The sequence below is a fragment of the Odontesthes bonariensis genome, chromosome 9 (genome assembly GCF_027942865.1).
Source record: "Odontesthes bonariensis isolate fOdoBon6 chromosome 9, fOdoBon6.hap1, whole genome shotgun sequence".
In the NCBI taxonomy this organism is placed as follows: Eukaryota; Metazoa; Chordata; class Actinopteri; order Atheriniformes; family Atherinopsidae; genus Odontesthes; species Odontesthes bonariensis.
This window is the reverse complement of record NC_134514.1, coordinates 18,061,665-18,082,084: the sequence shown is the minus strand read 5'-3', so window position 1 is coordinate 18,082,084 and position 20,420 is coordinate 18,061,665. Positions and strand designations below refer to the sequence as shown.

General features: G+C 41.1%; 3 protein-coding genes across 6 annotated transcripts; all 3 read right to left on the bottom strand.

Annotated features, from left to right (window-relative positions):
- Nucleotides 1-1,359: 1,359 nt before the first annotated feature.
- On the bottom strand, nt 1,360-8,291 carry hepacama (hepatic and glial cell adhesion molecule a). Its single transcript, XM_075474412.1, has 7 exons — nt 8,049-8,291; nt 5,398-5,745; nt 4,805-5,086; nt 3,706-3,796; nt 3,379-3,446; nt 3,158-3,228; nt 1,360-2,168 (listed from the first exon to the last, which is right to left on the bottom strand). The coding sequence occupies exons 1-7, from the start codon at nt 8,149-8,151 to the stop codon at nt 1,812-1,814; spliced, it is 1,320 nt and encodes a 439-aa protein (XP_075330527.1). The 5' UTR covers nt 8,152-8,291; the 3' UTR covers nt 1,360-1,811.
- Nucleotides 8,292-11,104: 2,813 nt separating this feature from the next.
- LOC142388339 (neurogranin-like) lies at nt 11,105-15,257 on the bottom strand. Of its 4 annotated transcripts, none has more exons than XR_012770306.1 (4): nt 15,062-15,255; nt 13,412-13,567; nt 11,922-12,020; nt 11,105-11,752 (listed from the first exon to the last, which is right to left on the bottom strand). XR_012770306.1 is itself a non-coding variant. In XM_075473472.1 (4 exons), the coding sequence occupies exons 1-3, from the start codon at nt 15,074-15,076 to the stop codon at nt 11,965-11,967; spliced, it is 273 nt and encodes a 90-aa protein (XP_075329587.1). In that variant the 5' UTR covers nt 15,077-15,257; the 3' UTR covers nt 11,105-11,752; nt 11,922-11,964. The 4 variants fall into 4 exon arrangements, 3 of the variants coding, with proteins under 3 accessions (XP_075329587.1, XP_075329586.1, XP_075329588.1); XM_075473472.1 differs by having other exon boundaries at nt 13,366-13,567; nt 15,062-15,257; XM_075473471.1 differs by having other exon boundaries at nt 11,105-12,020; nt 13,366-13,567; nt 15,062-15,256.
- Nucleotides 15,258-16,915: 1,658 nt separating this feature from the next.
- LOC142388690 (uncharacterized) lies at nt 16,916-20,316 on the bottom strand. Its single transcript, XM_075474235.1, has 4 exons — nt 19,829-20,316; nt 19,666-19,745; nt 19,489-19,532; nt 16,916-18,806 (listed from the first exon to the last, which is right to left on the bottom strand). Exons 1-4 carry the CDS (start codon nt 19,980-19,982, stop codon nt 16,916-16,918), a joined length of 2,169 nt encoding a protein of 722 aa, XP_075330350.1. The 5' UTR covers nt 19,983-20,316.
- Nucleotides 20,317-20,420: the final 104 nt, after the last annotated feature.

Genomic DNA, 20,420 nt, shown 5'->3' with positions numbered 1-20,420 from the left:
AAAGGATGGTTCAGGGGTAGACCAAAGGCAGGTAAGGCTTTGTAATACTCAAAAAGCACGTGCAGAAGCACCTACAACTAATCATGGGAACTGGCAACAGAGCAGTAAACATAGAAAAAGAGCATCTAAGACAGTCTTAAAGAAGTAAAGATGAGGAAGAGTTCCCTTATCTAAATACAAAATAAAGGACTTTGGTGAACAACTGGGTGTTGCACTACAGCAGAAACTTTCCAGTATAAGTCAAACTGTCAAACCTAAAGCAAAAACTTAACTTGGGTATTTTATTGGATGGGTTTTTTGTCATTCAGTCCAGGAAAACCTGCAAGTTTGCTGGCTTAGGACAGCACAACAGAGAGTCATGAACCAACATGCCCACGTGGACAGACTCGGGGCATGAACTCAATTTTACAAATGACACAGAGGAGGAGTGACTGCACGCTATAATAAGAGCACATTACATCACTTTATGGTCACATTTCAAATAATTGTTTGCTGGTGTATTATCGGCAAAAACAATGCTCTGGTATCTGAGCTGAAATGGAGAGGCAAAAATTCGGCTTATTATATATGACATCATGTTTACATCCAGGAGCACTTGGTCCATAATGCTTCTGTTGGTTTATCTCCTCTTTTCTTTATCTGTTAAACATGTTCACAATGGACTGGGAGTTGTCAGGCTCAGATTCTTACTTTTTGGCTGCAAGTGGATGTTACACTGTTTCCTCACTAATCCAGTATTTTTCTAATTTTGTCATTCTTATCAGCCATAATGAAGTTATTGTTACTGAATACATAGTATGTGTAGATGCCCATCTGGAAGAAGATTCCTTGCATTTTGCTTTTCTTTTTTTTTCCAGGAAACTTTTGTTGATGGTTCTTTAATTTTTTTTGTGGATGGTAGTTTCACTTTATCCAAATTCAAAGACAGGGTTTTCGGACAGAGAGCACCACACACAGTAGATGAATAGCTACTAAAGGCAAAACAAAGGCCTAAAATAGCAAATGTCTTTTGAAATATGAGAGGTAACGTTGCACAACAATCTCCAGATGTTATATGTCAGCTTTGGGTGTTAAAGTGGACAAGTTTATAATAAAAAACAGTAAATTTAATGATACATTGACACGTTACTTCTGGAACGTTAAAATAAAGTATGTACCAAAATGTTTGGGTGACATCTACTGGACTAGAGAAGCATTACACATCATCAAGACTGGCAGCTCTCATATGGTGTGTTTGAAAACAATAACTATATATTACGACAGTAGATTTCTGGAGAGAGATTGAAAAACAAACCATGAAGTGAACACCTATGTGAGTTTTTGCGTTTTATTGCTACAAAAAAAAGATGACAAGATGCAAACTATTGCAATGGTTTTTATTACCTTAGTTTATACTGTGACCTAAAGTGGAATAGGAATACAATGTGAACAGTTTAATTGCTTAAAAGAAAACAAAGCTCTCAAACTTTGAAAACTATTAACTTACATTATGTACAAGTGTATATCAAAATTTTCCGAAAATCATAAGGAGCAAAATATCTATCAGAACTGTAAATTTCTTACTGTCTCAGCATCATACGTATGATATACAACATGCTGGTGAACAGGAGAGGGTTCCAACAAAACATCTCAGATATACTGTGCATAGCCATAGAGATATAGACAAAGAATAATGAATAGGAAGAGAAAGAAACAACTAGACATTGTCAGAATAAAGTGATCTCATAGCAGACTCCAAAAGAAGACCAACAAACTACACACATACATCACATATCACAGGGCAAACAGTTACATCCACACAGTTGTCAGTGCTATGATGGACAGTGAGTCTGATCGCTGGGTTCTGGAAACTCTGGTTCTACAGGCAGGTGGCTGGTTGGGATGCCAACTGGAGGACGGACCTTTCTCACTGGGCTGAAACTGCGTGGAGATGAGCCTGGGGAGTTAGCAGGGGAGCGGACAGGGTGCAGGGGGGGACCTGGAATGGGCTGTGGGAGAGGCTGTGCTAGTGGAGAGGGGCTGCGAGGGTACCTGCGGGGAGCAGACCAGACAGGCCGCTCAGTTCTGTTGGAGGTAGGAGGAAAGACTGCAGCATAGGAAACAGGGATAATTGTATCTGACAGGCCAACAGCATTGCCAGAGCATTCTTCCAGACGCTCCAGAGTCTCCTGAAATAAGACAATGATGCATGTGTGAGAATCATCCTCATGTGTATTGAGTTTTATTTATAATTTTCATATAATGAAGTCATTGTTTAAGCTTCAACATTAGCCGGGGCATGTTTATCCTTATGCTAACTGCATGAATCTATATGAGACATTTATGCTCTCTTGGTTGAGTACCACTGGTTCAGAGTGAAATATACATTGATAACCAACCGCTGTATCATTATGAAACTCTGTATTGACATAAGTGTTAATCACAAAATCATCATGAGTGGAAGTTAGAGATCCCCTGAGTCTAGCAGCACCACCAGGTCAACATTTTTGGCTTTGGGGGAAATATTTTTTAAAGTTGTTCTATGGTACAAATCTACCATAGACCTTTTATTCCGCGAACAAATTCTCTCTTCCTGCAGCTGAGCCAAAATCACATCTCACCACAGATGCATTATCACAGAACAATGACAATCAGGGTGTACAAATTTTAAATCTTAACAACTTCTCCGATCCTATTTTTCCCGTGATACGTGTTTGCATTCTTTAGCTAAGATGACTATGAATGGTCTCAGCAACCATTGTGGGGTATAGGTATTGCATTTAGTACAAACATACACCCTGGCCTTAAAATGAACAAGCTTGCTGCTCACTTAACTCTTCATGTAACTCAATTCTAAGATCAGAATCATAATCTTTTGTTTTTTTTTACTATCACTTGCAAAACAGATGGCAATCATCCTCAGCTGTGCTCTGAACTACTGTGCAGATATTTACCTGTTTGCATGTTACCGTGAGATGGTGAACATGATACATTAAACATGTATTTTTCTAACTTCAAAGCATTGCCACCGTCATAGTGGGCCTTTGTCATTCTTATCTGATGCCGACTTTCAGCTTTGAACGGCCTCACAGAGCCACCAGCATGGCTGCAAACTCTTCCACTTGTTTTTCTGTTGTAAACCTGCTAAATGAAATTAGTCAGTAAAAGAGGGACTCACATCTTCATTGAGAACGTAAAGAGGCATTGGACTCCTTCGACCAAGCGTAGTTGGTTTGGGTACAACATCAACTGCAAAAGATGGATTATCGTTCTCATTATCCTGTATATTTGAGTGACAATCTGCTGATTTGTGAAATTATTAATCAATGGGTTATTAATCAATACAACACGCATTATAAAGGTGCATATTAAGAAATAGGAGCTATAAATGTTGCTCACCATCATGGCCATTTTCACCTTGTTCCATATAAACAGGAGCTCTTTGGGGGACGGGTCGGTGTTTCTTTCTATACCCGGAAAAACAAACACGCAAACAAAATCATCTTAAAGCACACCCAAAACTTGCTGCTCAATACACACAAACTAAATGGCACCGAGGGTTTATTTCCCCCAGCCCGTGTCCAGAGTGGTGACACTGTGGAGCTATTTAAGATTCAAGTCAAATCATCAAGTGCAACATCAAAGCCGACGAGAGTGGGTGAACAAGAAAGGAGGTAAGAGAGGAAATAAGGGAAAAGAAGAAAAAGATAAAAGTGCAGCTCTCACTTGGACGGTTTCCAACAGGCACACACAGTCACCAGGGTGATTAGAAGGAATATGCCCCCAGTGGACAGGATGATGTATAGCGAGCTCCGTCCTAAACCAGAGTGATACAGAGTAGTAGACAGAAACACAAAGAAAGAAAGAAAGATGGAGACGTGTGTTAAAAACAGTCAGACTGACTTGTACCTTTTCTTCACATAAATTAATTTCAAAGCTGGATCTGCCACATTATATGTAAAAACCCTTTCAACTCTATCCTTAATTTTCTCTTTGACAGTGGAAGTGTCGTGCTTGTACAATTAGATGAAGTTGCAGCTTCAAAGGAAAAACTAATAAAGAAAACAAAGGGAGCATGAAAACACTTGATTTTTCTTTCTCCTTCGCTTGTCATTTTGGGTTGGGGCTGACATGAATAGGATGCATTGAAGTAGGACGTCAGGGTAGTCACTTTGAGACTTTGTGTCACACTGCAGTGCATGCACAGGGGATAGAGAGCATGTTTGAGGGCCTGTAGTTGTCTGTTCATGCAGCACATCACAGTACAGCAATAATGAAGTCAGAATTACTGTGGTCCACCGAGGCAAAGCGCCATCTCCACCTGCCTTCCTTTTCTTCTCCCTGCTCATAAATAACTGCTCATTCATTGGATTAGACTGCCTCGCCCTCTCTCTCAGCCCGACATGTGGCTCTATTCTGGCGCCCAGTAACAGCCGCTCTGAGCCAACTCTCTTACAATCACAGTTGGGATTTGCACTTGTTGTAAACAACATTGTTAGAGAGGCCAGCATGCTTGTGTATTGCTCAGCATGAGATTATAATTGCTTCAAAGAGCCAGTGAAAATTGATTGTTTGTGAACAAAGTGCTCAAATGTACATTGCTTTCATAACAAGACACACATTTTCAGATTGGCAAATGTTTAATGAATTATTTGGACCCAGAGTCCACCCACCGAAAATGCTACAAGTAGAGTTACTTATGATTACTGTGCTCCATTTTCACCTTATACTTGTCCTCCACTCTATTTCAGAGTTAATTTTTGTAAATGTTTGAACGCAAGACTAACCTATACTCTAACTTGTACTGTAGATACATGCCACCTACTGTAGACAGTGAGCTTGACAGGAATGCTCTTCATGCTGCTTATGGGGTTCTCCACTGTGCAGACGTAAACGTCATCATCTGACATCAGAACGCGTAAGATGGTCAGCACCTTTTGGTCATGTGAAAGCAGCAGACGTGAGTCATTCGTCAGCACCTTGTCTCCCTTCAGCCAGTTGTAGATGGGCTTTGTGCCATTATCATGGGAACAGTGGAGGTGGAAGGACTCGCTGTACTCCAGGACCGAAGAGGCCATCATCTGGATGTAAGGTTTGGACATAGGAACTGAGGAGGAAAACAAAACAAAGGCATAGTGGGCTTGGGTCAAAATATGTATGAGGGCGTGCTGAGCTCTTGTTGTATTGCGTTGAAGATCACAAAAGGGCACAAGCAACATTGTGAATCACTCTGTGTCATTCTCTTAAAAAGTGACTCCAGTATTAGAATTACGCTCTCTCTTGGCAAGATAATATAGGCTCAACTTGTACTGCTCTACTTTTAGCACATAACTCCTCTTCAGTGTCCTGCTCTGATTGCTCAAATGCTTTGAAACATGACGAAACACAGATATTTAAAAGAGGAGTCATTTTGTATACCATCCACAGTGAGCTCAATGTAGTGCTCTCCAGTGAACGTGTCATCTGTGATGGAGATTTCAACCTCGTATGCCCCCTCATCTGATAGCTGCAGGTTGTGAAGCAGTAGTGAGCCGTTTTCAAACACCAGGATGCGGTTGCGATACTCAGGCCTCAGGTTCCCTATGATATCTGTTCCTATGGACTGCACGACAGTGACGGATTTCACTTTGTCCTTCTTTAGCTGCCACTTGATGACGGGCTTGTCTGTGCTGCTGCTGGAGTAGCTGACCGGCAAGAGGGCCTCTTTGCCCACTGTTCCCCTCACCACCTGAGTCTGGCTGGTCACATTCACTCCTGACACCTTTCCTGTTAAAAGAGAAAAAAATGGTGGTGAGGTCTTGAACTGATCAAATAGAATGGAAATATGATGCCAGGATGGACACAGAGTTTACAAATGACAATCATTTGAAGCCTTTGATGTTCTGCCAAAGAGTGAAACAATAGCAGAAACTATGCGGAAACCACACTTATCACAGCAGCACTAATTAATACTATTACTGGTACTGAAAACGTGAATGCAAAATCAGAGCAGTATTGGCACCAGGGGCAAACATTTCAAGGTCAAATTCTAATTACAAAATAAAAATTTTCATTTGTATGAAAATATCTATTTGTTGCTCTTCCAGGTAAACTTGACGTAAAGTATCCTTTTCTTAGCATACTGAAGAAATTAAACCCCCAAATTTTTGTAGAATGAACCAAAACAAAGATCACTAGTCATGGCACAGATATAACCAGCTTACTAAATGAATGCTTGCATTTGACCTAAATGTTGGGCGGCTACCATTCTCTGTACCTCATTTGCAATTAAGATAGAAAAAGGAGTTTTTTTTCCCTGTCTTTTCTCACCTTGAAAATGTCATTGCAGTTTGAGCAAACGCTCAATAAATTGAATTTTTTAACACAACACTTTTGCATTATACAAGGATTCAATTTGTCTCTATTTTTTTAACGGAAGAACATCTGTGTCGGTCCTCGTTGTTGCATGCAGGTGACGTTTGTGCTTTCCCAGGCTTTTCACTCATTCTTAATGTACATAGTTGATCATTTGGGATTAAACTGGCCAGAATGGATGCGTTGAACAGCCAATGCAGAGCAATATGGATGATATTTACTTGAAAAAATAGAGACAAAGTAAACAACTGTCCGGTGCCAAAGTGGCCCAGTGTGTAAATCGCTGTTTCTATATATATTGTTTGCTCCTGCTGCTGTGAAATTTTTTCAGATGATGAAAATTTGCTCTTCTGTGGCTTTTTTCTGCTTAGCTCTTGGCTTAGCTCCCCCATCAGAATTCCTCCAGCACTCTGACTGCTGTCTCATGAAGGTAAGACACTAACTGTTCAGAAGTTCTTTGCTCAATCCCACTTTGAGAAAAAAAAAGAGAAAAAAAAATCCCCTTTAAACTATACCAACTCTTTGAAAAGAGTAGCTTGATTCCTTTAGACCTCTGTTTGAAAGAAAAAAGGTTTGAGAGCTTTCTTTCACCTTTAATGAGTAAAGTTTAGAAATTCAGAGGCTTACTTTATGCATCGTATGGAGGCAAAGTCTTAACCATCAAAGATGCTGTTACTCTAACTGTCTTGTCACATCATGATCACTCATCTGTTTCATAGAGACACACCAAGGAATTCCTCATGATCTCCTGGAGTGAACAAATAATATACTAATTTTGATTTGTGTTCCCCAGTTATTGTCCTCCCCCCACAGGGATACAGGGATCAGGTTTTATAGTGTAAGCCACATTTCCACCTTTAGAGGGGCGCCCTGTCTTGGAAACCTAACAAAGCAAAACTAATATGTTCACAGTAGAGCTTCCTATAACTCAGCCGTAGTTGGACACATGGAGGTCTAAACATTGGCTGCGGGCCTTGAAGGGGCTTCCTACTGTTTGGCCTCAGTGATGGAGAGATCAACCTCAGAGAGGAGAGAGGGAGAGAAAAAGTCTGCACTATTCTTTGCAGTGAGCCAGTTAGCTGGGCATCGCCTCATTGCCGTGGCAACCATTTGGTCCGCCTGACAGGGGTTGCCAGGGCAATAAGACAAAGGGCACGATTGTTGGGACTTGTTTCCTCGCTTGAAAAGAGTGAGAGAGGGTTTAGAGAGAGAAATTCTTTGTCACTGGTGAATCCGGAGATAGACACAGGGTCCAGTGATTCTACCAAAAGTGGCCTGGTTGGGTAAACTGGGCCCATGGTACTGTTGTGTAATCAAACCACACAATCTTAATTTTTTTACTTTTCATTGCCATTTCTCATGAATAAACAAGCATACAGCTTACCATATGCAAAAGCAAGCCTTGCCCGATTCACAAATCTCCAGAAAACTTTTTTATGATCTCTTTTAACCTATGAATGCCCTTCTGACAGAACTTCAATGGCCACTCCAGCCTCTTTTGAGCTTTAAACGGGGGCCCAGTGTTAAGCACCACCCATGAACAAATCCATTGTACTGCCGAACCGAAGATCACAAAAGAAAAATCATCTGAGACTAACTTAACCTGGATTAGCTTCACTTTAAAAAGAATAATGATGTTAGTTTTGATCTCAGATTAAAATGGCAAAAAAAAACCTGACTGCAGAAGGTACTTATTCAATGATACTTGGACCTACCTGTGAAGAGGAGAAGGAAGACGGAGAGGCTAAAGAGCATCCGTGGTGAAGGAATGTCAGTGAAACTCTCGCCTATAGAGGAAGGCTTCCTTTTCACCTTCATTTTGTGTCCTGGGCAGAGTCTTTCTCCCACTCAGTGAGCATGGTTTATCCACCCTGGGCACGTCTGTGCGGTACAACACTCTCTCCACTGCCTGTTTGCCTGCAACACTGGCCTCTGCCTGGTCACAGTGAGCCCCACTCTCCCCACAGCACCCCAGTCACAGCCAACAACGGCCAACTGTGCATGTGTGTGTTCATGTGAGACAGAGGCATAGTGTAAATGAGCTCCCTTTCAATAGAAAGCTCAGATAAAATAATGCTTGTTTTTCTAGCCAGCCGATTGTCCTAAAGTGTATGTTATCTTTTATAGCTTATTTTAAGGTCTTTTTGAAACTCATCGTAAACTGTCAAAAAGTTAATACTGAGTTCTGCTGTTTTATAGAAAGAAATCCTGCTGGGAATTTTAGGTTTTTTAAACTATTCTTCAGCCGGAACGGTTGCTTTAAAAGGAACCCACTGAAAGCACTGGAACATTTCTCCCCTCTTTGGCCCACTTTTGTTACATTGCTCAAACTCTTCTTTGGAGTGGAGCCTTGCAATAAAGTCACAATTTACCACTTGGCAACTAAACCTGCTGCTGACCCACATACATACAACTTTGAGGCATTGTGTTGCCAGTCTTCCACAGCAGTCTACGCTGTCGGTTGCATGATCCATGCTATCGTGTCTTTATGAAAGCTACACAACAACAGGAGCAACAAATAAAGGAGTAATAAGAAGGTTGTACTTACTTTGTCCTCAAGGTGGAGTAGAAACTACACAGAGGAAGCATCATGATGTTTCAGAAGGAGGAGGCAATGCTTTGAAAAGAAGTTGCAGAAAGCTCAATGAAATTGTCCAGAAAAGCTGTCAGGAATTGTGTGGCAAAACATTATAAAATACAAACTTTGGACATTTTTCTTTTCTGTTGGTCAGATTTGTTTTAAGCTTCTCTAATGCTCCATTATTTTGGGATGCCACATGCAAAACCCCCATATCTTACATCAGTCATTATCACAGTATTTTGATTGTGTGTACTGATGAGTCAGCTGCATTATAAGTCATTTCACCCACTTTCAATGAAATCTTTTGCTCTGAGTTTTTTGGGGCGTTTTGTTTCGAAACAAAAGGCTCCTCTGCAGAGGAGGACGCTTGGTTGACAGAGAGCTCCAGATGTGTGGGACCACCACTCCTCACAGGGCTCAGTGTCCTCTGTAGTGAGCCATCAAAGTGGGACCCCTCCCCTCCACCCCTGGCCTTTCTAAAAGCCCCACCTCCCCATTTCTCTCATCTTCTAAAGCATTTTAAATCAAGTGTGACACTTTGCAGTTAGAAGAGGAAGAGCCGGGGTGCAGACTGAGCTTGTGTGCCTTTCTCAGTTTTGGTGAATGTTTTGTGACTGAAGCCACTGTCATGTTTATAAAACAGCAGGACTAATATCTTCATATTTTTCTCTCTTTTGAATGTGATTCCTTTATTTCACAGCTGAGTAATGTTGATCTGGTGTTAATGCAGCTGTGGCCATAAAGTTAATTCATCTCTGTCCTCTCATTATTGCTCAGTTGTGTAACCTACTTAGAATGAAAAAAAAAAAAAGACCAATGATGGCAAGGCCAGTGGGATAACCACTGGATAGGATATAATTGCGCCCCCTGCTGTTTGTCCTGGCTTATTTATCTCTAATTATCACCCAGGAGACTGGAAATCTTTTCTTACTGACAAGCTGTCTGAGAAGTAGAACGAGCCAACCAAGCACATCTTTTCTATGAAGTACTCCTAAAATAGTCCGGCTTCAGCTAAACAAGATGTTATGGGAGGAGACTACACTATCATTCGCTGGTTTGTTCAAGCCTACCATGGGTTTTACAAACTCACTCACATGTCTATTTATTAATATCTTGACTAACATGATTTCCAGGCTCTTGTTTTTGAAAGCATGTCTTTTCCCTCACTATCAGAATTCAATCTACAGCATGAAGTGCATGTTGTGCTATGTTTGGAGGTGTGCATAATATTGATTGTTCACCCACTATCATTAAAGAGACAGAGAGAGCGTGGCCATGGCACCTCTGGGACTGAGTAGGAGAAAAGAAAGAACAGGTCCATATAAAACCCATAGAGGATGTTTATGAGATTTAGGCGGAGGAGGAATGTCAGCCCGAGCAGGAAGCCTTTTCACTCCAGCATTGCAAAACCACTTCTAACGAGATATTTGTTGTCCTGTCTCTGCAGCTGGTGACACAGCTCATCAACACGTGTGTGAGACTGGGAATGAGTGACTCGAGAGAGAGATCTGCATGTTAAAAGTACGGGTTGTGTTTTTCCTGTGTGAAAATGCATGTGCAGTTTGAGTTTGTGCAGTGTGCTGCGTGGCTCAGATGTGTGTGGGTGGGCTGAGTGGGTGCACTGGGAGACTGAAGATGCACTATCCTGTTTCTCATAAAGCCAACAAGACTGCCTCGGTAGATGAGGAGAGAAATTGTGTTATACTTTCGTGATTTATGTAGCCTTATTTGAATAAGGCATGCATTATAAAATAAGTGACAAGTAGATTTGACTATGGTTGATGTGTTTATGATGACACCCACGACGATATGATGGAAACATCTGACTAAATGCGGGCTCTGCAACTCTGTGCAATACAACCATTTAAACTGTTTTCTCTAATATGCATTATTGTTTCAGAACTTTGAAACTTTACAGCTAAATACAAACCATTTATGAATTATTCATGAGATTTCTCGTGTAAGAGAACCACACAGGAGACAGAGTATTGTTTTAGCTTCAAGGAAGCCTGTTTCCTCTAATTAAAGGCCCTGCTAATGTTGCAGAGGAAAACGAGCTTCTTTGGCTTTTGGGATGTGCAAAAATCTAAATGTTTTACCATTTAATTCAGGGACAAAGATGCAGGTGACATAAAGGTTGCCGTTGGAAACAAACACACCCTTGAATTAAGTCTAAAGCAGACATTTCACTGTATATTTAGGGTGGATTTATTAGTGCAATGCCACGACTCTACACCAAAGTTCAGCAAGTTGCTATTCAGTTACTTTTAAAGGCTCTGCAAACTCTTACAATGGAATTCTACACACCTGATTCACATAAGTCAAACAAGTACAACCCACCAACACAACAACAGAGCATACTGAACCATTACCTTACAAGATAAAGCTGCACCAAATGCATCTGGAAAAAGTGTAATTATGGCATGCTTGATGTTCTGGAAGATCAGATTTATAGAAAATGCTTGAAACTGTGAAAAGAGACCTTGGTGATCAGAAAGATAAAAAATAAACAAATAGAACATACATAGCTACTTTTCTTTTGGTGAGTTTGATATTTTAATCATTTGTAAGCACGGCAAATAATAGTCAAGATACAAGCACTTCAGGAAACAATGCAAAATAACAATTAATTCAAGCCACTAATCGCCAGAAGTGATGCGTACGAGGTGTTTACACAGACAAAATTGCATCCAAAAAAAGCCCCGTTTAGTATTTAGAGGACATTCATTTTCACATTCACAGATCATCATCTAAAAACTAGCACACTACCAGAAGTTTCACAAGAACATGCAGTGAGTTGCAAATTCTGGGTCAAAGACATCCGCACTGATGAGGCTGCTGAAGAAGCAGAGAAGGAGTGTTAAAGTTCACAAAATTCACACAACACACCCTTAAAACAGTTCATTTTCTACTGCTAATTTGTTTTCAAAAGGAAAATGACTCCTGGGGTTAAAAAGGTGTGCCTGAAAGCCAGTCTTGCCAGCTTATGCCAGCCATCTCTCACTACCTTGCTTTTCCTATTTCTTTTCATCCAGGTCAGGGCAGGGGTGTCACTGTTCCGGCACAGATGTGTCGTCGCTCTCTACTGCCCCCGATCTTCCTGTCTCTAAAAACAGAAACAGGCGAGGCATAGTTAACACATGCAGAACATGGAAAGGACAGTTTCCATATTCACTTCTCTTGTCAAGGTTGAAGACTTTGAGATCACTTGTGAGTTGATTTATTATTAAAGAAACAAAGAAACTAAATTAACCGAGAAGAAAACTGTAAACAGGGCTTCTATTAAAGGGTTTATCAATCTTTTTGTGGGTGTGTATTTCCTGTTCTTAGCAGCTTTAATTAGAAGTTAGGGAGTTTGAAAGTATTGTACAGTCTGAGAGTTTCATTCCCCCTGATGACTGATATGACTGATGAAAACCTCTGTTATAAAAAGGGGGTCTCCCCCCAATGGGAGGAGCTCAGGATGCTCAGTTCCACCCCGACAGGTCCATTAATTTTGCTCGGCGTATACTGTGCCGAATGCACCTGGAGCTATAAATACATTCCCTACTAAGGCTACAAAGCAGCCATCAAGTGGGTTAGGGAGAATCACTGATGCAGATCCACTCTGTTAACATGATTCCCCCCATTAAAAAGCAACCGTAAGAGGAAAAGTAAAAAATTTTTTAGTGACAAAAATCGGAAGGTTTTTATTTTTTCTGACGGATACGTGTTTCTGGAGGTTCACATATAAATCTAAATGTGCAGCAAAAATATTCTCATTCGAACAGTCACATTCCTCAAATGATCCTCCTCCGCTGTTATAGAAAATAAAAACAAGAAAATGAGCGTCTACACTGATAATGCGACGTGACATTTTCCAAGTCAACGGAACGCGAACATCTTTTGTGTCTCGCAATTTAGCAGCCCATCTAGAAGCAGATTCATCCGAGCTCTTAAGCAGAGAAACTAACTGAACGATTCAATCATCTGTTGCTAGAGACCCTGCGGGGTAATTAAATGAGTCACTCAGCTAAGTCTTGCATTAATCACTCTTGGGTTAAGCCATAAGGGGCTTTAATAGTTGTATTTAATTATGTATAGAATCTAAATGGATTATTTTGCTAGTTTGTAAAATGGTAAATCACTTTGTGTTCCCTTTTCACAGTATGCTCATGCGTTTGGCTCAGAGAGAAGACCAAAGCTGCTGAACATCCTGCAAACATCAGATTATGCCCCACCCTTGCTTGCTTTATTGTATATAGACAAGTATATTGCTATTACTCTGAGACTCTAGAGGTTCTCTCAATGGTAAAAAATAAAGGGTCATTTTTCCACAGCTTACCTGATGTTACCTAGCGTGGTTAGAGCTTGACAGAGCCCGTCTTACCTTATGTACAGTCACTAGCCATAATGCCCTTTTTAACAGCATTATGGGACTTATTCTAACCCCTTGGCTCTATAACACTGACCTGAGACCCCCTGGCTGCCGTTGAGCACCTCCCCAGTGCTGCTCACCTCCTCCACTTCTGCTTTGTCCTCTGGCTTCATCTTCTTGCGAGTCATGTGGCCACGGAAGCCAGCCTGGATCTTGGCAGCGGCCCTGTTAGCCTCAGGGTCATCCAGGGGGATGTCCATGATGTCCTCCTCCTCCTGGGGTCGGTTGCACTCCTCCTGTGAGGAAGAAAACAAAGTAGTAGTAGTTTATTGCAGTCGGAAAACAGATTCCAGGATCATATGATGATACTTTCTTCCGTGAAAAACTAGTGGGAGTATTTCATCAACAGATTGCAAGAGCATATTTTGTAAACTTCACTGTGTATGCTGAACAGCTCGGTTTTATCATTTCATACATTTATTATTATTTTTTTTAATGGTAAGTGAACTGTGCTTGCAGGGTAGCTCACCCTTATACATGACTTAAGTGGGGCTGTGGGTGGGTCATTGCCCCACTTTTTCCTCTCCAATTCTCTTTCTGTCACTCACACACCCCGCTGGTCAGAGCTGTATTTTATTTGATTTTTTTCTCCTTATCACAAAAAAGTTTAGGAAAAGCCCATTGTATGGATTACAAAATGGACCAAATAAAGCAGTCTTCTTTGTCAGAAACAAAGTTGGTGTAAAAAATTGCTGCAGATATCTATAGATAACGCTTCTTCTTTTAAACTGAATTGACAGTTTAAAAAGATTTGAGGCGATCTTTCACAGAACAAATATCTTCTTGGTCTGCAATGTTTGCCCAGAAAGCATGACCCAGCAGAAACGTTGCTGCAGTCATCACCAGCCGCCTCACGAAGACACTGACAGTAGGCGATCCACTATCCCAAAGGAAACATAGGGTGGCGGGCAAAAGAGAAAAAGAGAAAACCCAGCTTGTCACAAACTGTCAGTGGATTTCGTGCCAAGGCAACGGATCAGTTATATAAACACTCCTTCAAATTGTGTGGAGAACATAGATCAGCTACACCTCGTGCTTTGCTTTTGGTAACAGACTGACATTTCATACAAAGGCAGCCCACAGAACGATCCCACTGTCATCCCACTATCTTGGTGGAGCAGTGCATCGTGTCTCCAGTGAAACCCCTCGAGTGTAGGAGTGTGACCACCCACCTGTTCGGCCAGCATTCATTAGCCTCTCTGTCTGACTGCTCACTGAGCAGCCAGTTCCAGTTCCAGCTCCGCCACAGCATCAGAAATACACTGCTGCAGTGGGTTTTTGTTACCCTGCCAACACACCTTCTCAGGAACCTTAATCTATTCATTACCTCAGAGGTTTTCAGAATTTATCCAGAAAAAGACAGATTTGAAACATTCCGATGCAAATCTCACGTGACGCTATCCACTGATGATAAAAATTTTTTTTTTAAAAGTTTGAAAGCTTTTTTATGACTGGCTTCCACATGCTTACGCATATTGAAACATGAATCATTTGCGATCCATAAATGAACAATGGGTGACATACTACGCTCTGGAAAACAAAAAAGAACAGCACACACAGCTGAAGTCGGCAGTTTGGTGGCATTAGTAACACTGGTGACCACAATTAGTTACTTACCACATTAGCCAAATAACTTTATTGATATCTAACCCACAAGTTACTGAAAAAAAAAAGAAAAAAAAAAGATAAGAACATACTAAAAAAAAAGTTAATCTGAAGCATCTACTTACATTGTGACAGTCCATTTCTTACTCTCAGAGATGACTTCAGTCTTCAGGTGATTTGACTCAGATTGAGTCGCGAGCCTAAATTTCTTTGACGACCAAGTAAAGCGCTCTTTAAGTGAGTCTGCGATATAATACAGATGCCTCACTGGCGCTCACTAACAATCCCTGTATGTTCAGTAACAGCCGCTCACGCACAGAGTGAGAGGGAGAGGAAGAGAGAAAGGAGGGAGGGAGGGAGGAGAGACCTCCTACAAACATAACAGCATGTGTTTCATCTTTTCAGTCTCATTAAGGTTGCTGACCCTCCGTGTTCATTTCATTGTGACAAACAACGAAGTGACCACAAACAACAGCCTGAAGACGAAAGTTATGCAACAGAAATGAGCTGAGTTAGCATCTTTTATTTCAGTGATTTAAAGTTTGACCGTTTTCTAATAATCTGGACGTAAAAAGGAAAAAAGAAAACAAGTGACAACAATAAACTCCACAAATAAAAAACAAAAACAAATGACCACCACAGAAATACTGTGAGGAAACCAGATGGTCATAAAACAAGAACTGCTGACTTTTAAATTCTACTAATAGTGTGAAAACAAAAACTGTGTAAGCATCTTGGACTGTCTTACACTGGGAGGTGTTATAAATTTATTAGAGGCAGAGTGAGCTAACAGCCCTCTCCATCCCTCTGATCCCAGCTGGTATGGCCGCCCACACTCTGCCAGCCTCATAGACAAGACGGAGAGAGAGAAACAGAAAACATCCATTTATGCAAGTTATATCCCTGACAGTAACACACTGCTGCCAGTTTGCTAACCATTAAAACAATCTGTTAAGTAAAGCAGCTGACTAGCTTTATTAATCAAATCAATTGGTTGATTTGTAGAAATTGTTAACACTGTGTGCTTTGATGGATTGTAAGCGATCGTTATGTAGTTATTCTTCATATATTGGACTCCTCATTGGTGTGTCTATCACAGTTTCCATCCAGTTGAGATGTGGTGACTTGTAAACAGAGTATTTGAGGCATGAAAGTTGAAAAAGGAGACAGAGGACATCTGAGGCATGAGTGCTAGGTCACTTTTAGAATAGATGGCCTAAATACGGCACTTTTGCTGTCGTAATTTCAGCTGACATAAATATTTCAACACACAAACATGGGGAGCAATGTTTAACTTTTTAATCAGTGAGTTAGAAACCGTTCTTAAAAGTAGATTTCTGATAGTGCCTAGCAACTATCAGCATCACCATCTCCTATTAATTCCATGACGACACTAAGAGAGAGCAGAATGGCGAGGGGTTACCATAGTAACATTCTCAGTACCCCATCCTACACTCCCTTCCTGCGTATTAGGAGCCTCGTCGGTCCAGACAAATCAGACGGGGTTATCAGTGACAGCAGTAAAAATGCTAAAGGCTTAATTCACAAGAAAAATTTTAACCGTTATTTCATGATGACAGATCACTGAGCGCCAAGGCTCAGTCTGTAGATGCAGCTCCCGAGAGGACAGCTGATTCAGCCGCAGACAGTTTTTCTGAGCATGCGGTCTTGCAAAGGCCTCAAACAGCATCTTGCACACTCCAATGATAAAGACTGTTCAGCTTTGAGACAGAAATATCTCAATATGCCAGTTTACGTGACTTTCAACAGCATCCAAAGTATCAAAGCAACTGTTTTAGAGATATTTTCAAACATCTACCCCCAGAGAGCCCAAAGTTGACCACACTTGTCCTTGAAAGTTTTTTTTATATAGGTTATCTGTGAGAGGAACGGAAGCAGTGCAGACTGTAACCCAGCTAAATTAAACGAGTCTGTCATATTAAACTTATGGCACCAGATGGTTAAACAGGCGTTTTTTATCACGTTGAAATGCTCATTTGGTGTGAGATGCGATGTAACTGGTCTTTTTTATGCAGGATTGAGAGGAAGAAGATTACCTTGTCGCTCTGGCTTGCCAGCTCTGTGGTGTCCTTCTCTGACTCAGCTGGCCTTTCCGCTTCTTGATGGCCAGCAGTCCTGCAATCTGCACTCTGACTCAGGCTGATGGCCTCCTCATTCTCCATCGCTTTACTTCTCTCTTGTTCCTCACAATCAGTCGTTTCCTCTGTGTGCCCCTCTGCTTTCTTTGACGTGACCTGTTTTTCTTCCATAGTATCCTCTGGCTGGGACACCCCAACAGTTCTCTGAATTTCCTCGTTCTCCTGTGGTTCATGTTGTGAACTTTCCTCAAAGGTTTCGCTCTCTTCGTCAATTCCAGCCACTGATGTATTTGACTGGGTTACTTGTGAAGGATTATATTCCCAGCCGCCATCATTCATTTTTTGATGTCCCATCTCACTGTAACTCTCTGAACATAATTCCTCATCTCCACCACCTGTATCTGTTGTCTCATCTTCTTTGAAATCAGAGTCATTTGGCTGCGTCTCTTTTTCATACTCCTGATTCTGGTGAAACTTGTCATCACGTATTTCCTCGATTTCTTCACTTTTATATCTGGCTTCATTCTCTTGAATCTCCTTTTCTTCTTCACTGGTGGGCTGATCTGATGAGCTGATGTTTTTAACACCTTTTTCCTTCTCACCATCATCACTGTAATTTAAATGAGAGTCATTTGTGTCCACCTTCTCCTTCAGTATATCAAATGCTGGATGGTGACTTTCCGTTCCCTGCTCTTCAGCGTCAAATTCCATTTCAATCTCCATTTCAGGTTGAACTTGGTTTTCCAAATCAGATACATCTTGGTCTGTTGAACTTGCAGTAAGCTCCTTGGGGTCTTCCATCGGTTGCGTTTTTAATATATTAGTCTGTAAGGCATCGTTTGACGCCTCTTCCTCGGGAGGTTTCTCTCCAACTGCAGTAATGCACTGAGCCTTTGGAACATCTTCAAAGCTAATCTCAACCAAAGAATCCTCCTTTGGTAAAATATCGTCATCTGAAGCACCCTCAATATGAGCTAAACTTTCATTAGTTTCCCCACAAGAAGAGTCAGTCTCTGTTTTCTCTTTCTGCTTTCCTTTTTCTACCTGATCCTCAGCCTCTTGTTGGCTGCCCTGCATGACTTCATTCTGAGGCTGTAACGATTGTTCAAAAGTTTCTTCAACCTGGTGTTTTAAACTCTCTTCCTCTTCAACGACATGTGAATCCTCTTGAACAGTCTCTGCTTCCATTGTTTTTTCTATTCCTCCTAGCTCTGCAGCACAGACATCCACATCAGCTAGGCCAGAGTGTGGAAAGATCTCCACTAGTTCGGCAACTTCAGTTACATTTACTTGCGATTCTGCAATCTCCTCATCTAGAGAGGCACTCCCTTGTTGATCACATCCCTCTGCTTTTGTCACTCCTAACTCCTGAGCACACACATCAACATTTGCAGCTCCTCTGACTGTCAACAAACCAGTGGGATCTGAGTCAGACTGAGGTACATTTTGGTCTGGAACAGGGTTGCTATCTATTTTCATATCTGGCCTGTCAACTTGGCCAAGTGTAGTTATTGTTGGGTCTTTCTCCTTGTCAGTACCATTATCTTCATTTGACAGTATATCTGCAACGTATTTTCTTTCTGAAAGTCCAATTTCGGCTGAACCAGCGAGTTTCTCTGCAATATTATTTTCTTCTTCTTCTTCTTCTTCACGATCTGTGCTTTCAGTTGAATCAGCCTTTTCAGAGGCGTGAGGTTGCGTGGTTGAAAGAATTGAGGCTTCATCTAAATTACTTGACTCATCTTCAGTTTGGGACTCATATGATTTATCTCTAGAAAGTACAAAATGACATGACAAAATTGATATGAGTAATGTTGTATCGGACAAGAAGACATTTTGCTTAATACTAGTGATTAAAGTGATGCTTTTCATAACAACATAATATCATGAGATCTCTGTAACACTCAACTGGAACCTGTGACTGGCCTCCTAGAGCTGGTGGTCTTACGTTGATCATTTCTGCCTTTCCTTCTCAGCCTCGACACTGCAAATCTAACAGTGCTGACGTGATATTTATTCATGCCCTTATGTATTTGAAACATTATTTCTTGGAGTGGACCACATTACATATTGCAATAGAATACACTACTGCCATTTCTCATCAGATTTGACATGACTTGTAAATAATTGCAAAATCATGTTCTTCTAGCTCATAAAAACTACAACTTTGAAGTGTTTTAGAGAACGCAGCCATGCCTAGACACCAGCTAAAAGTGATCAGTGAGCTAACTGTAATTACTCTGTATCCTATATTCCTTATCCAAAAAACAAAACAAAAAACACAACAAGAGAATATCTACAGAAAACCTTACACCAAGTGACTTCAGAAAGCTTTTTAATTATAAACGTATAAATTATAATATGGCATCATCAGAACTTGTCACTATCCTTTCCCTCTGCTCTTCCTCTCCCTCTTCTGTTGATCCTCTGGCTACACATAAAATGAGACTCACTTGGAAATGGTCATTTCTGGGGCCGTTTCCTTGTCAGGACTAGTCTGGAAGAACAAAACAAAGCAAAGTTGACACAAATGTGACGGTAAACCGTGGAACTGGTGAGCATAAGCCAATTTTAAATAAGTGTACAGAGAACGGGGCTTTAAGTGACCACACTGTAGGTTAAAAAAGTACCTCTGTATTCTTGAAAACAGGGTTGTTGTAGAATCTATCTTCCAGCTTGGCTGTCCAGTCAGCAGGATCCATGCCACTCTCTGCAGGGAAAGGAGAGGAACACAAATATCTGACAGCAGTGAGCGGCGTTTGTCTCGTTTATCATGTTAAAAATTGCAGTTACCTTCTCTTTGTTTGAGGAGAGCATCGAAGTACTGCGCAGCAAACGCAGGGATGTCTTCAGGCTGGTCTCGTAGGACCTCTCGGGCCAGTCCTTCCAATATGGTACCGAAGCCTCGAGGGACCCGCAGGTGAGTGTTGGAGAAAGGCACTGACATTTTTCTTTTGGGAGGGGGTGTGTTTCTCTGACCCCAAATTATGACAAGGAAAAGTTAAGTTTTTCGCACTTAGATGCTAAAACTCCTAATGTGTAGCTTTTAAGGGATGTGAATCAAGCTAACATCGGGGACTTTGTGAACATTAGCAACGTTTGTAGTTAAATGTAGTTAAATGTAGTTCTCACAGAACTTCACCGGATTAAATACGTATTCAGCGACATTTATAAAATCCCAGAAAACAAATAATTAGGAACACCTGTTACCTTAAAGTCCTCGCAGTCGACTTTCAGATACTTTTGAATGTTAAACGGTGGCTAGCAACAACCAACCAATCGGTTCTGTTGACATCTGTTTCTAGGCAACCATTCTAAATACGGACGCCGAAAAGGGTCAAACACCAATAAATCCACAACTACTGGCATCATTAGAAGGTTGTGT

Excerpts from the sequence above, each read along its gene's own strand:
- LOC142388690 (XM_075474235.1), bottom strand. The coding sequence starts at position 19,982 with ATGTCAGTGCCTTTCTCCAACACTCACCTGCGGGTCCCTCGAGGCTTC. Across the intron at positions 19,746-19,828 it reads TCTCCTCAAACAAAGAGAAG|AGAGTGGCATGGATCCTGCT; the intron begins GTAACTGCAATT and ends CTTTCCCTGCAG. Across the intron at positions 19,533-19,665 it reads CTGTTTTCAAGAATACAGAG|ACTAGTCCTGACAAGGAAAC; the intron begins GTACTTTTTTAA and ends TTGTTCTTCCAG.
- hepacama (XM_075474412.1), bottom strand. The coding sequence starts at position 8,151 with ATGAAGGTGAAAAGGAAGCCTTCCTCTATAGGCGAGAGTTTCACTGAC. Across the intron at positions 3,447-3,705 it reads GCCTGTTGGAAACCGTCCAA|AAAGAAACACCGACCCGTCC; the intron begins GTGAGAGCTGCA and ends TTCCGGGTATAG. Across the intron at positions 3,229-3,378 it reads AGGTGAAAATGGCCATGATG|TTGATGTTGTACCCAAACCA; the intron begins GTGAGCAACATT and ends CATCTTTTGCAG.
- LOC142388339 (XM_075473472.1), bottom strand. Across the intron at positions 12,021-13,365 it reads CGGCAGCCAGGGGGTCTCAG|AGACAGGAAGATCGGGGGCA; the intron begins GTCAGTGTTATA and ends TTCTGTTTTTAG.